General features: G+C 40.5%; 1 protein-coding gene across 1 annotated transcript; it reads left to right on the top strand.

Annotated features, from left to right (window-relative positions):
• The first annotated feature begins 600 nt into the window (after positions 1-600).
• Positions 601-13933, top strand: hmgxb3 (HMG box domain containing 3). Its single transcript, XM_073487728.1, has 21 exons — positions 601-752; positions 1628-1781; positions 1904-2084; positions 3169-3678; positions 3770-3877; positions 4058-4192; positions 4321-4553; positions 5203-5312; positions 5408-5488; positions 5690-5772; positions 5859-5981; positions 6084-6224; positions 6600-6907; positions 7041-7168; positions 9165-9296; positions 9415-9599; positions 9761-9983; positions 11081-11214; positions 11708-11827; positions 12255-12464; positions 12640-13933. Exons 2-21 carry the CDS (start codon positions 1642-1644, stop codon positions 13222-13224), a joined length of 3870 nt encoding a protein of 1289 aa, XP_073343829.1. The 5' UTR covers positions 601-752; positions 1628-1641; the 3' UTR covers positions 13225-13933.
• The last annotated feature ends 2812 nt before the right edge of the window (positions 13934-16745 follow it).

A 16745-nucleotide genomic window follows, 5' to 3' on the forward strand; every position in this document is an offset into this window, starting at 1 on the left:
CTTAATGGTACTTTTACTTTAGATTTTGGCACGCTGTTTCCACGTTATTACTCATAATGAATTATTTTACTTTGGTTGGGTTTTTAAGGTATTACAGAGACAGTATACTGTAAAGTCATTATTACATTTGCAAAGTGTATGTAATTTCATTAACAAAAGGCCTCTCATTCCTGTATGTGACTGCACTAGACCATGAATCAGCATGCATCATTTAATGTCTTTCTATTATGTTCTATTTCTTTACTTGTTATGTCATTTGTACCTCATTTTAACATCTTTATTCAATATAGTTGAATAAAGTAGATGTTTTTATTGTATTTTATGGGCTTGGCTTTAGGCCACACAACCACTGATCCTACTCTGTCTTGCTCCAGGCCTACCACTGATGTGTTTTCATTACTTGGGGGCACTTAACTGTGTAAACGGCGCCTGTCCCTGGCCGCAATGTTCACTCTCTGAAGGCAGGGCGCACGCGTTACTTTCACGTGTCAAAAACGTCCTCCCTGATTGGCCGGCGCTTGTCTATTCCGGCATTTGATTGGTTAAAGACCATAGCAACAAACCGCCATGTTTTTTCCACAGGTCGACGAGAAACGAAGCTACTTTACAGACATTTATGCATCGCAAATCCTTGATTTGATATGACGCAAAGACACATTTCAGCTTTAATTGATCGTCGGCACAACGCCTGACTTTTTCGGCGATTTCTAAAGGGTGTTCAGAGCAGATTGTAGCGCCTCGGGTCGTCGTAGGTAAGGCTTCAATAAGACGGCATTTCATTGGATAACTCAGTGACTGTGCAGGCAGTATAAACACACGCCATTAAACCTACTTTTAAAGCATGGAAGGACCAGTGTTTTTAACATGCCAACGCTTTATTAGTCTCACTCACTGCCTTGTCCCATGGTATTTTAGTTGGACACAGACACTGTAGGGTTATTCTGTGCGCATGAAGATCCAGCTCGCAGTCACACTGTCCTACTTTCTGTTTCTTTTATTAGACAACGTATCTGTGTTTGGTTCTCGTCAGTTGTGATACAGCCTCGCACTGGGCTATAATAAACTCCCTCTGCAGACGACTGACATTCAGACAACCACGGCCTACTATTAAAACATTGTACAGCTTCAAATTGGGGTGTTTAAAGCTCAGTATTATACAGTGCAATATACATTTAAAGCAGCATTATGTAACTTGTTTTCATTAAAATCACAGCTTCTAAATCATGTTGATGGTCAGTGTCTTGTAACAGGGTGAATGGTGTCTCTGTCTCAGCCACTCCGCCCCCCTATCACTTGTTTCTGCACTGTGTACATACGTTACATAGTTTTCAACACATAACATTGTTATGATGTAATGAGTTTTGTTTGTAGTTAGCGCCTACATTACATCTGACAAACTGTTACAGACCTGGGATTTGTATTTACGACAGTATTGTGGCCCTCAGAAATTGTGGGGGGGCGCCAAATCGCCCAAAATGCCAATTTCTACGTAATGTTGCTTTAATGTTCCCATTATAACTAAAACTAATCCAATTTGATACAAATTCCCTGCATTGAATTCAACCTTCATGAAGGTTCAAACATGGACAGTCAAACTAACCCCATTCGATTTTCATGTTGGGCCCAGATTCTTTGAAAGTCATGGAGAAAGCAGAGGTGTTCGACGTTGTGAAAGTGACTGAGGAGGTGGAGAGCTGCTACAACCAAATGAAGGCAACGACCCCTAAAAAGAGGAAGAGCAAAGCTCAAGAAGACAATGTTGAGAAGCCCAAGAAGCCTAGGTAATGTACATAGTCCAAAAGAACTTTTGTTGTGTCTCAACCATGGACTGAACCTAGAAAAATCAGAAATGTCTCTCCCATTGTCTTGTACTGATTGCAGATGTGGAATCTGTCTGTCTTAGGTCTGCCTTCCTGCTCTATTACTTTGATGTTCACCAGATTATGCAACAGGAAATCCCTAATCTGCCACAGTCTGAGATCAACAAGCGTATCAGTGAGAGCTGGAAGAGACTCAGCGTGGCGGAGAAAGCCTACTATCTGGAGAAGGCCAAGTCTGAGAAGGAGGGCATAGACAGTAACACAGTAAGCTACATCCTCAAGTTTTATATATATATATATCTATATATATATATATATATATGCATATATATATATATGCATGTATATATATATATATATATATATATATATATATATATATATATATATATATATATATATATGCATATATATATATATATATGCATATATATATATATATATATGCATATATATATATATATATATATATGCATATATATATATATATATGCATATATATATATATATATATGCATATATATATATATATATATGCATATATATATATATATGCATATATATATATATATATGCATATATATATATATATATATATATATATATATATATATATATATATAATATATATATATATATGTGAACCAGTGCATCTGAGCATCTGCAGAACCTTTGTTTCACTGATCTTCAGAATAAAACTTCACCATGTCTATAACAGGAATAAATTGGCCTGTTCTGAAGGAAATTTGAAGGTGCGCAAAATGGTTATTTAGATATTTTTCCATGGTCAGCTCTTGTGAGTTTAATGATAGTTTCCAGGAGAATCTGAATCATGGTTGATGCCGAGTGAAACTCACTAACTAAAAATAATTTAAGACTCAATTGAAGTACAAAATGAGTTACAAAAAAGTTTGATAAACTTAGCAATTAGATTTTTCCTGTAAAATAAATTCTAATAGATTCAGGAAAAGTGATGTATATTCTGAAAAAAGTGTTGTGTCACTTTATAAAGTAAATTAACAACAGTGCCAAGCAGTCAACAAAGCCAATCTTTTTAAAAGGTTTGTCCAGATGGAGTGCTTCATTATAGCTGTTTAGTATATCAGAGCCCTTCTTTATGATTACTTACTGCAGAGAACTCATGTAGTCAACTGGATTGATTTCATTTGTAATGAATACATTTGGCTCATGTAACTACAGATAAAGTCAGAATGAAGTGACCAATTAGCATCAAGTGTCACAGCAGAGATGAAGTAGCTTTTTCCTGCTTGGCAGTTGCCTAATTCACTTGTCAAAGTGATTCTATGGACAGACGTGAACAATTTTCTTGATTGTGCTTTTCCCTCAGCCGTCCCTCAGTCCCTCCAAAGACCTGCCAGGCTTCCGCAAAATCCTCCCCAGAGCCAGTTACTTTTTCTTGTCTAAAGGCTGCATGTCAAACCACCAGCCGGGTGGCTCTCAGTCAGAGGTGAGCTTGGACTCTCTGGAGGCTGCAGTGGAGGGAGGCCTGCCTTCTGTCTCTCTTACCCAGGAGCCTCAGTTCACACCTCTTGGGTTGGCCGCTGAGGTGGAACTACCCGAGCAGCATGTCGTTGTTGATGACATAGCAGAAGAAACAGCAGTGGCGACTCATCCCACGGACCCCCAAGGAATCACACACTCCTCTTCCTCCTCTGTCTCATCCAAAGCCATGACCTCCATTGACGCCCATGTCTCACAGGGCTCTGCCAACCTTACGACCAGTGAGGTCACGCTTAAAGGAAATGAAACAAGATTTGTTGGTGGTGGTTATGGTGGATCGTTGGTGCAGCAGATACAGGGCGAAAATGCACAGGTGGTTACTATCATACCCACCCAGGTGAGACTTAAGTGTTCTACCAGTGAGCATTATTTTAGTCACAAAAAAGTGTCGTAACTAATGCATTGAGGGGATTTTTTTCTCACTTCAGAACCTGCTGGAGCACAAGTCTTTGGCAGGTGTCAGCTCTGTGGGCCCAGTGATGATGGTCTCTGTAGGAGCCAGCATAGAACAAAGTGCCAAACCTTCATATAAAATGGTAAGCAGCCACATTAATCATCCACCATATAAATGTCAGCACTGAAATTGGCAAGCAAAGGGTCTGCAAACAGAAAAAGACAATCAGGAATGTCACTACTTAGATTTATGAAATCTGATGATTGGAGGCGGTAATAGCAGTTGAGAGGCATGAACTTCCATGTTTCCCTCTGTTTCGCAGTCTGTGAAGACCTACACTCGGAGAGGTCGAGGGAGGTGTCTAAATCCTGGATGTTCATTTGTTTATGTCACTCGCCACAAGCCACCAACGTGCCCTGAATGTGGGAGCCACTTGGGCGGAAAATGGATACCCGCTGTAAGTGTCAAGCAATATCAGCGATATTCAATCTTATGTTAACATCCAGGCAAAGTAGTGCAGTGATTCAGCCTCCTGTTTTGACCTGTGGTTCAAGTCAGGTAACCTTGCCTTTGTTTATATCTCAGGCAAAGAAGACACCAGAGAAGGGAGCTGCGTCCAAACCACAGAAAGCTGAAACCAAGCCTAATGAAAGCTGCCAACCCACACCTCCCACAGCTCACGAGGGGAATGCTGATGTTGGTAAAACAAACACCACTGGGAGCAAAAAAGAAGTTCAGCGGTGCCCCAGGAAGCAGCGCGCAGCTGCAGCTGGAAAGCCACCAGAGGGCAGCAGCACCAAGGAGCAGGAACAGACAAAGTGAGTTTCCATGAAATTTCACTGCCACAGTCCATGATTGGTGTACCGTCAGCCCAGATTTGAATATTAAGCATGTTGTGTTTGCTACATGGACCCAAGTGACAGTGACAGTTGAGTGAAAACTGTGCTTTACACCATTTCCTGATTGGTGTTTTATGCTTATTTCAAGTTACAGTATATTCAGTAGAATAGAGCCTGACCAATACTGGATTTTTGGGGCCAGAACCAATCTTAGGGAGTAAAGAAATTCTGATATCGATGTCAGCCAATATTCTTATATTCACAGAATATATACATAAACGTCAATCAATCAACATCAGTCAAACGCTTGGGACAAAGGTACGTATGTAATGGAGGCAACATCATTTTAGAGTTTAACGGTAAACTTTATTGTCCAAAATGACATCAGCTCACCAAAACAATAACTTCATATTGTTTTCATATCGGGGAAATATGTGCCGATAGCGATATATCTATGAGAAGCCAGTATCCGCCAATAATATTGTCCGACCGATATATCCTTCAGGCTCTACAATAGAGTCTTTTATGATGGCATAACACAAATCACATGAAACATACAATATGAAGTTTCGGTTATAGTGTGTACTGTGTATCTCACTTGACATACGCTTCTTCTGTCATTGAGTAGACAGTTGAAAGACGGCCTCGTGGGCGCGACAGTCCAAGGTCGAGACAGAATCAACTCCACTGTTCAGAAGAGGCCTGTGAGACCCATCCTTCCTGCCTATTACAGCACAGGTGAGATATAACACACAGCACACAGGCAAATATCTGTTGTCAACATAAGCTGTCACCATATGGATTAACATATTGGCTTGTATCTGTGTGTCTAGGCCGTACTTTGCTCCAGATAGTAACTGTCCCGCCTGAGAAAGGAACATCACACAGTGCAAACAACAATAAATCATCATCTGGTACTGTGCATCATTTGATTTGATTTCTTATTATACTTTATTAATCTTTCAGTCAGTAGTTTGGATACAGTTGTATGTTTGTTCAGTGCTTATTATTATTAACTACCTTTATTCCAAAGAGAGGAAGTGAGATGTTTGTAATAGTTACTTTCTGAGGTTTCTGCTCTCTGATGTTCTGATGTGGTCGTTTTCTAACCACAGCTCCTCGAGAGAGTTTCTCAGGTCTCAAACCAAACACTTTAAAGCAGCTCGGCCAGACGGTCCCCACAACCTCAGCCAAGCAGGTTGACTCACACAAACACACACAAATGGAAACGGCAGAGATGCAGATTTGGTTCATCACCCTCACTTCCTGCATGTCTGTCCGCAGGATTCTTCTGTCCCAGCAGACGGAAGCCAGCCTGTGTCTTCACCGGCTGACAGTAGAGTGAATATCCTGTCATTTGTGCCTTTAAAACAACAACAACAACAACAACACACTGTCTCCAGCTTTGTCAGTATACTTCTATGTTCTGCACAATTTTTTCATCAAATTAGACTTTTCCGGATTACTTGATTTGTCGGTAAATCTTGCTCTTTTTTAAAATTCTTTTAGGATTTGGGACTGTCTACAGCACGAGGAAGGGGCCGCTGTAAAAATCCGTCCTGTGATTACATGTACAAAAACAGACACAAACCTGCTGTGTGCCCTAAATGTGGCTGTGAGCTGACCCAGAAGAACGCCAAGGAAACAAAGGTGAAAGCTTACTTCCTCCAGATTCTTCTTAAGTGTAGATGCTGTAAGATTAGTTTCCAGCTGCATCTCTCACCTCTTGACCCTTTTAACGAGTCTCCAGCCAATCTAGGATCCCGAGTGGCTTTTTAGCAGTCATAAATCTTGACGTAAGACTGATGACGAGGCCTTTGATGTCAAGTCATTCATCTTTGCCGTTTTCTCTCTAAGGCTTTCGAGTGAGCAGAACTGGTGTAAATCTGTTTGCGTAAAGTTGTAGTAGTAATTCAGCTTCAGCTTTAGTAATTATTAAAGCTAAGCTCTCACATCAAAACTCTTTTTCACATTATATAATATGGATAAATTGCTCTTATCATTTCTCTTTTTCTCTTTTCACAGTCTGTGACTCTGCTCGATCCATACCAGCCCCTGAGTCCTGCTCAGAAGGACATCCAGCGTCAAAACACCCTCCAGTTACTACAACGTTCCCTGCAGATTCCTGAGAGCGAGACCGAGCTCCAGGAAACGTTGAGCCTCATTCAGGAGCTAAACAGTCTGCAGATCGTCCTGGTTCAGACAGCCGATCAGGAGCAGGATGGCAACGGCGAGACGGAGACGCTGGTTGAGTCCGGTTGGCCTCAGTTCTACGAATCGGCAGCGACTCACTGCGGACTGTGCAACTATCCGCTCTTCAAAGGAGGTCAGAGGTGAGAGGACGGGTAGTGGGATGACAAGGGGGAGCAGAGGTGGGCTAATGTTTGTTGTTTCTATTCTGCGTCTGGTTTTTCTGTCATATTGTGTTGATGTCCTGTTCCCTAATGTGTGTTATGTGTGTGCCAGTACCGTTGCAGGTCAAGAGGACTGCTGGCTGCTCACTGAGACACTCATCCAGACCGCCTCTCTCCAGCTTAAAGTGTGTCTCAACGTTCAGTGTCTGGCTCTGCACAGCTTCACTGACCTGCATCCAGGTAAACAGCACCACTCACAACAGCTTGTACACTTGGTTCATTGTCCTGCAGCGCGCAGTGTAGTGGTAAATTTGATGCCTGCACACCCTACTCTCCCCCAAGATATTAAATCACCTTTTGCCTGCTACCCATTTGTATATTCTAATGTCTAGACCTTGCCATTTGTTAATTCAACCTCTTGTGTATCTTACCCAACTTCCTACTTCCTCACCAACATGCTAGACTTGTTAATTGTATCGTCTGGACCCCTCAATTCACACCCCAGGATATTGAAGCCAATACACGTGAAAGGTGAAAAGACTTCCTGAGTTAGGGGCTGACCCCACAGCAAACAAAAGGTGTAGCCACACCCAAGAGGTGGGCTTTTCCTAAAGATATAAATGTTCAGATGTCTTTGTATTAAATGTCTTTCTCCACCCTGAACCACTCGCGTGTTGACTGACCTTTTCTTTGCAAGGAAAATAAAACTTTGTCGGCCGACAGGTCTCTATTTCATTTTTCACCAACAACAAAGAATTTCCACGACAGCAGTCAGAGATGACTGTACATTTATTCACACAAAATATCTCAAACACAACAGATCAGATTGTGGGTGGGAATTATGCGTATCTTTATGGCAAGCCTTTCAATTTTTAATCAGTAGTAGTAAGAGCAATTGTAGATTGTAGAACAATTGCTTTTTGACCAGTTAGATTAAAATCAACACATACATAATGTAATTTCAGCTAGTAGTAATTGTAAAGAAAGATATCTATAATTAATTTCTTACTAGCCAAAATGTTAAGTAGATAGGTTCCTAAAATTTAGTTCTGACTCATCAAATTTAAATTATTGAAATGTCAGCTTGGAATTGTAACTAATAAGAATGTAATGTCTGATATTTAGAAATGCATTTCACATATCTGAAATACAATTGTTACTAAAAATTGTATTTGTACTAGTGGAAATTATATTTGAGATATCTCCAGTTTCTTCTATAACTAGTTAGAGCTGCATTTTAGATATCAAAAAAGAAATTTCCACTTGTCAAAATGGCGACATCCGGCATGGGTTGAAATCGAAAATGCAGTTGTTGATATTTGAAAGGGGCATTACATTTCCACTAGTCAGAATCCTCTTTAAACACGTGGAAATTCAATTGTAGATATCTGTAGTGGATATTCTTACAAGTGAAAAAGGAATTACTTATTAATTAATTACTAATTAGACTAGTATAATTTTTGTGAAATATATTTGTAACATGTCAAAATTGTTTTATAAATTAAACATTAAATTAACATCTTAACTGGTCAAAATGTAACTTCCCCTGATGAAAACTGAATCAGTGCTAGTCAGCCCTACTGATAAAAGGCTAATAGGGCTTGCCATAGTATCACTCCTGTTTCAGCTTTTTCTGAAATACACTGATTGCTCCAGGGTGGATCCTTCTGCATTTTTTTAGAGTGCATTCACCAAATGCTGCCAATTAGACTATTCCTCAATTGCAGTCAGTGTTTTGCTGATTGGCCAAAAGAGCGTGCCAAAACATGTCACACATTTTCCACTGCTCGACCCTCTCAGACCCATTTACAGGAACCCTGTCTTCAAGTTGTTTTATGTTTTTTGGGGATGTTGATGAATACCAGTCCAATAGTTAAAAAGAAGCCCAGCTCATTCTGATATGTAGCTGCTTAATGGGGCAAACAGACACATCATTATGGCACAGTTTGATATCAAAATGCAAAAACGATCATTGTTATTATCATTTATTTTTAGTGTTTTAACAGAAGCTTTCTGTTGCTTGGTATAATCAACAGTGAGTCGTTCTTGGCTGAAGCTTCTCACGCAGTTGTTTTTATCATTTGTGGCCTTAAGACCACATTAGACAATATTTTGCTCCTGTATTCATGGTAACAGCAATGATTCCGTCCTAAGCAAGATTAAAATAAAAACAAAAACTGCGGTATGGCCTGCAGCCAGCTTCCTCCATGAACTGTGTGGTTCTTCTTTTTGACAGGCTTGTTCAACATTGGGAACAGACTGCTGGTTAGTATGGACCTGTTTCTGAAGGTCAGGGCCAGTATCAAACTGGGTCATCCCCCCTCTGAGGCAGCCAGGAAAGTATTAGACCACGTCCCCAATCACCCTGGTAAATACTGGATTCCTTAACTCTTTGTTGCACTGTAATCTTTTCCGATCTTTGATCTTCTCTCTCTTACAGTATATCTTCTATGAAGTTTCTTTATGTGTCTTCCTCTTTGCATCAGTACACACCCTGAGTCCAGATGAGTTATCTCAAATTCACGAGCTCCTCCTGAGTGGCTACTGGGCCTTTGAGTGTCTGACAGTGCGCGATTACAACGATATGATCTGCGGCATTTGTGGTGTTGCTCCCAAGCTGGAGATTGCGCAGAGACACACAAACAACGTGCTGGAGCTGAAGAATGTGGAGGTGAAAGAGTAAATTACTGTTACATTAATGCCCAAAAGCCTAAAATCAAGATAACATTCTAAGAGCTTTTTTAACATTGACAGAACCACACAGTGCTCTCCCACATGTAACACACAGAGAAATTAATTAATAACACTCTGTCTGTTCGGCTCTGTCCTCAGTTCACCTGGCCTGAGTTCTCAGTCTCCGATGAGGTGCACGTGGATGACTTCTGGCTCACCATGGAAAGCGAGGCTATCGAGCAAGCGACTTTCCCCACTGACATCCCCATCACACGGGTGGATGCTTCTATCATCGCTCCCTTCATCCCCCCACTTATGAGGAGTCCCACTGTTATCAACACGGAGAAGGACAAGGTCCTGTCACACCCACCTCAGCCCTCAGGTACCTGATTCTACCGACTATCTATCTGACCGGGACTTTTTTAAAGGTGCACTATGTAGTTTTGGGGAAGACAGAGTAAAGACGAAGTAAAAACTTCACAACTTTTTTTATGCCGAAACAAACTCAAACAATTATATTTGGCAGACCCTGCCACCTTTCTAGCTTCAAACAGTGTTCTGGGGACCTTGTTTTCCTCTGAGAACAGCTTGTTTATTTAGTTATGGAAAAGAGTTTTTATTATTTCCTCATTAATATTATAAATATAAAAATCCTGTATTTGAATTTCTTCTCAGGGGGCCAGTTTACCACGAATCAAAATATGTATTCATATTTTTCCTCTTACTTCAAGTGTTATTTATCCATCTATATTGTTTTGGTGTGAGTTGAGTTTCGGAGCCATATAGATGTCTGCTTTCTATTGAATACAATGGAACTAGATGGCACTCTGCTTGTGATGCTCAAAGCGCCAAAGAAATAGTTACTCAAGATAAACCACAGACCTTGCCAAGGGCAGTTTCATGTCGGAACTGAAGATTCGGCCTATTTATTTGCACCACTAGGTTTTAGTAGTTTTACCGCTAACCGTATTGCTGGAAAACGACTCTGAAATTTCCCAATGCGGCCCGGCCTTACTGACTTTGAGGGAAAATAAAAACAAAAAACAAAAAGAATTGCTCACATCTAGACTTACAGCTAGTTTGATGTCAGGTTCCAGATTTATTTATGAATTTAGGTGTTTATTACTTTGACTTCGATGTTCAGTGATCCATATCTGTTTGTTTTGTTTGACTTTATGTAAAAACAAAAAGTACAATAAAAGCTAAAAAAAAATAAAATAAGTTAAGAATAACAAAATGAAAAGAGAAGGAACAGAAAACCTTTAAAACAAATTCAAATGAATAAAAAAAAAAAAAAAAAAACACAGTTTACATTCTCATACTACAATCTAGATGGATAAATAGCACCACAGGTAAGAGGGAGAAAAATGTTTTTGGGGTTAACTGTCCCTCTAAATTTATGTTGTGATTAGTGGCTTAATGTGGTCTAAAAAAAAAAAATCATATTTTTAAGAGTACTGTTTTCATTTCCTGTTTTAGGAGATCCATCAGTTTTGGTGCGTCTCATTCATGACGGTCAGCTGAGACTTGACAAGATTGAAGATCACAGTGAGGAGGAGCTGAGGACGATGCTGGACCACTGCGGGGCGAGCATCACCTCAGACGTCCCTAAGGTATTCTCCAGTGTGTGTGTGTGTGTGTGTGTGTGTGTGTGTGTGTGTGTGTGTGTGTGTGTGTGTGTGTGTGTGTGTGTGTGTGTGTGTGTGTGTGTGTGTGTGTGTGTGTGTGTGTGTGTGAGAGAGAGAGAAACAGATTGGGGGAAAAAAAGTGTGGCCGTGGGCTCATCATGCTCACATATTGCTCATGACTGGAAGCAAACACGTTTACTGTAAAATACGACCAGGATACAAGTGTTACTGTTTGAGTTAATACACTAATCATGTGAGAAGTCCTTGGTCCAAAGTAGAGGAACCCCCCCCCCCACTCACCCTAGGACTGGTAAGACTTTAATGTCTTGCTCAAGGGTATTTCAGCAAGTTCAGAAAAGCGGTTTCCTTGTTCATCACTCTGAGTTTGTGTTCATCTCATCTCTGCTCGTTTTGGTATGCTCATGTCTGTGTGGGTGATTGTTTTAATCAAATCCTCCTCTGTCTCCTCCCGTGTTAGAATGAGCTGCTGGCCTCCCTGATCTCCGTGTACACACTTGTTCATAGTGGCCTCCCCACGGCTCCACAGCCCCCGACACACCTCACCGCCGGCAGGCTGTCCAAGGTCTGTCCTCACAAGGTACGAATAGCAGCCATGTAATTCTTTTGACCAGTCGTTTCACCAGAAATTGTAGCGTTTTAAAGCTCCAAATGCAAAAAAATTTTTACATTAAAGGTGCAATATGTAACAATTGGCCACCTGTAGCATTCATACTACCGCTAACTGCTGCTCAGTCTAGCTGCCGATAGCTTAGGGGTAACATCGCAAGCACAGGAGCTTTGGAGTGGGGCTTGTTAGCATGCTTACTCAAGTAGATATCTCTGCAACACAATACATGACGTCTTTAACATGACATTAACACTGTTATTTCTTCATTCTCTGTTGATAATTTCTGACATTTTTCAATAATCTTACATATTGCACCTTTGAAAACTGAAACTCAAATGTTTTGTTAAGAGTTTGAAGGGGTTTTCAGTGTCTTTCATCTATTTTTCTTTGAATCCAGGTGGTGAGCGGCTCCAAGTACTTGGTCAGAGGAGAAACGGCTCGTGACCATGTAGACCTCCTACTATCCTCTCGCTACTGGCCGCCAGTCTATGTCAGTGACTGTGCCCGTAAGGTGGCACTCTGTGCTGACATGCAGTACCCAGAACTGGCAACCCAGATGTGGGGCAGGAACCAAGGCTGCTTCTCTGACCCTTTCGAAAAGCCAGAGGTGAGCAATTGAAATTAAATCCAGTTATCTATGAAGGAAGTCACATGTGTAGCCCTCAATGTAGCCCTGTCTTCTTTGTATTTACAAACATTAGTCATGTAAAATTGAAAGGAAATGGTAAAAACGTAAATTTTAAGCAGTTTTTAATCTTTTTTTCTTAATTTTTGTTCTTTAGTTTGTGTCGTGTGCTGAGCTGCAGGACCAGCCGTACAGTGCCGACCTCTCATTGGTAGCAGAGAACCAGCAGGTCCACCCCATCACCAAATCATCTTGTTGCTGGCTGGTTCATCCTCCAGGAGTAGCCCAGGAGCCTCCTGCTCCTCCGTCAGAGCACCACTCAATGGCCCTCTGCAGAGATCTGGAGCCCTACTTCAGCTTGATCGCTGAGCTTAAAAACAAAGAAAAGGAAGAGGAGGATGACGAGGGGGCAGAACAGACAGAACAGATGGACAAAGCTGAGAAGGAGTCCACGGAGAAATCCGTGGACTGTTCCTCTGTACCTGTGGTTTTCAACAACACCGCTTATTACTACCTTTACAACCGCCTGGTAGATTTCCTCACCAGCAGGGACATCGTGAGCCAGCAGATCAACCAGGTGGTGAAGGCCTGCCAACCTGGGGAGGTAGTGATCAGGGATGCTCTGTACCGACTGGGAGTGGCACAGATCAACACAGAGAAAGAGGAAGATGAAGGAAGTGGGATGGAGGGACAGATTCAAGAGGGAGGGACAGAGACGTATGAGGTTGTGCTTCCTGAATAAAAGTGGCAGAAGGAGGGGTGTACTGAAGATAAAGACAGGAGTGCAGATAACAAGAGAGACAACCATGAAGAGAGAAGTGCTACCAGAAGGATCCGAGACTTTAGAAGTGACCAGCCTGAACCATCAATACATTGTTGTCAGGTTTTACTGATGTGAGGAAAAAGGCTGAATATGGATAAAGCGGGTTGAATTTTGCAGAATGGACCTTTATTGTGGTTAATGAAATTAATACAGAGTTGTCAGTAGTGTTTACTGTGTTTACCTATAACTACAGTAACAGTGTGTGTGAGTAGTCAGTATGGTGCAGACTGAATATCAAAACATTTCAAATGACTGAAAGAATGTAACAGTATTTTGTGTCTTTTACCAATAAGGTGCCAAGATTTAAAAGAAGTGAGAGTGTGTGAAGTTTCAGTTCTCTCCTGTGACTGAAGGAATGTAAACAGGATTTTAATTACTCTGCTACTTCAAGCTTAAATGTACATATTTAATCATAAAGCATATGTTGTATTTATTTCTGCTTTACGTTTTACACTTGTACCTCTCACCTGCCACTCGTGGCCTTTTGGACTGATGTTTGCATTTTTAAAGTGCTCATAAAATGTATCTGTACATTGTGCTGAATCATAATGTAGTCATGGACCTTGTGGTCTTTATTTTGGGTTTCATTTCCTTTGAATGAAAATCCATTTAAAGGTGTAATTTGTAAGGAATTACCATAATTCAAAGGTTGCTCCAGAACTATAGGGGGCAGCATAACCTCTAACTGGTGCTCACTTCTCTTTGCTGTAGCTACCTTTGGCGGTAGCGTCTAGCTGCTGTTAGCAAGTAGCTCAGTTAGCCGTGGAGCTAAGTGGTTCTATTTGCTGACTCAAGTCTGCCAGCACTGCAGTCTCAGATAACAAGAGGGGCTGCCAGATGCCAGTTTGAAGACAGGACATACAGTATGGAGGTGATTTACAGCAGCTCCGACCAAGACTATGACTCCAGGCATGTGAAGACACAGTAGGTGGGGACAGGAGAGGCATGAAGTGTCGAGTTTTATGATGAGTTAACAAACAAAGCAATTGAGCTTGTCTTGGCAAAAGAGAAACTTGAATTCTGAAAGTGTCCCAGCATCTCCAAGCTGAAACTACGTGAGCTATTGAACTATCGCCTTTGGCGGTACAAAGAAGTATAAAAGGCTGGGTTAGCTTGTTAGCATGCTAACTTTAGTATTATATTAGATGTCTCTGCAACACGTCTTTGACATAACATCAGCACTGTTGATTCTTCACACTGCTGATAATGTGAGTTCATATTTTGATTGTTTTAAACTTAAATTCTGGCCATATCTTACAAATTTCTCCCTTGAGGACACATACTGTACAATCAGTTCTCTTACTTCCTGTCAACCAATCAGCCTTTGAGAATAAACTGAAGATATTAGTAGATCTGCCTGCATGAAGTCTCATCATCAGAGAGATTACATTTCATGTTAGTAGTGGTCACTAATGCTTTGCTTAGCAATTACATGATGATTAACATGATGATTCAAAAATCCTCACAGAGGTCCAGTTTAATATGTAGGAAATGATAAAAGTGAAACCTGAATCATTAAGATATGCACTTGTATTATTCTGTATGGCTATAAGTAACATTTGGAGATTAATATTTCTGTGATTAAACACTGATGAAGCTTCTTTTAACTGGGCGTTGACTACAGATACGCCTATCAGAAGTGGAGAGACATACTCCATCTAACACACACTACTATATACCAGTCATGTGATGTGAAAAGAGGCTTCAAATGTCATCGATGTCATGGTTAGTGGAGAGCCACAGAGTGGAAAAGCTCCAGACTCTGTAAAGAATAGGACGTCTAATGTTACTTCAGGCAGAAAACCCTTGATGCAATGCAGACAGGGTCATATGTTTTCTATGAAGTTCAATTAAGAGGAGTGTTCATTAGCAAACTGCTAATGTTGAGTAAGACGAGAATTAACAATCATTTTAAAGTGCTTCATTACCAGTTCCGGAGGAATGTTTCAGATTCTATCCCAAAGTAAAAGTACTACAACAAATCTGAAACAATATGATGTGATGTCATGTAAAGGTACGTAGGTACAATCAGGAAAAATTTTCAATAGTATTAGTTCAATAGTAGGTGTTCCTCACCTACATGTTATTCTTATTCTGAATGTGTTAATATATGCAAAGAGGGACACTTTAAATCCAATTCCCTCTGTATTTTATTTTACAATTTTTTCTTTCAACTTGGACCTCTGTAATAACCTAGTTTTTAACAATGCATTTGATTGTGGGTTTTTGCCTTAGGCAAAGGCATCTGGATTGTGAATTTACTGGAATTGTGTACAAAGAGCTCAGGGGACTTTGACTCATGGGTGTCGGAGCCGTTATACTAAATCACGATGACAAATTAGTGTTTCGTCCCCCCCTACTTTTACCATGTTGAAAAGGCGTCTGTCTAATTCACTCGGCACTCTTTTCAGAGCGCTCTGTCGGTACTTTATTATCAAATCCATTCTGCTTTCGTACTCGCAGATTGACCCATAGCACACACAGATACACACCAGCACGTGCACACCGCTCACGTTAACTAGTTAACTAAGCCTCGAACGAAGACAGTTTGCCAGGTAGGAAGAAGGGAAACATGACAGGAAAGAGGAAATTAAGATGGCGAACGTGAAAGGGAGAGAAAGAAAGAGATGAAATGAAGAGGAAAAGAAGGAACAAATGAACTTAACAAAACAGGATTTGAGGATATCACGGCAGGGAGGAGCACTAACTGTAAGATTTTATTATTTTTATTTGGTTCTATGTGTTGGATTTGAAGTTATTTGCTTTTTGAAATGTTAGCAATTATATTTTTAGCCAAAAAGCAGTCTATATATCAGGGGCCTGTGCCACAAAATAAATAAATTAGTCATCAAATACATTTCTATACTTTTAGCTTTTTAATATCTTCAGATATACGTCTGGATTTAAATGAACCCATCATTTTCTCAAGATAGTTTTATCCAGATATAAGTATCGATCCACCTGTTAGAAGGAATCATGACATCTGCTCAGAGATTGTCCCACCCACGTTTTAAACGTTTCCCATGCCCATGCTTTGCCTCCACTAAGTTTCATGAAGAAAGACTCGCAGCAATAATAATAAAATTAGGAAATAACCTACTTGGCTTGAAATAACTTCAACATCTCACATGTCTGCCTAAGTAAATTTACTCTATTAATCTAATGAAGCTTAACGACCAACAACACAGAACACAAATATTTTACAGGAGACCTATTATGCTTTTGTAGTTTTTACCTTTCCTTTCGTGTTTTATGTTCTTGCGCTCTTGAGCTTGTTATTTCTGCTTTTTATAACTTTAAAACTGAAGCCTGGGATGTTTGTTTGTGCTGTTGGCAAAAAGTTCATTAAAAAAGACAAGTGATCTTTTTTGGACCACTGTTAGGAGAAATTCCTTCTGAGGTGTTTCTGGAGCAGAGAATGACTCTGCAGAAGCACTGTG

Source organism: Pagrus major, chromosome 18 (assembly GCF_040436345.1).
Source record: "Pagrus major chromosome 18, Pma_NU_1.0".
Classification (NCBI taxonomy): Eukaryota; Metazoa; Chordata; class Actinopteri; order Spariformes; family Sparidae; genus Pagrus; species Pagrus major.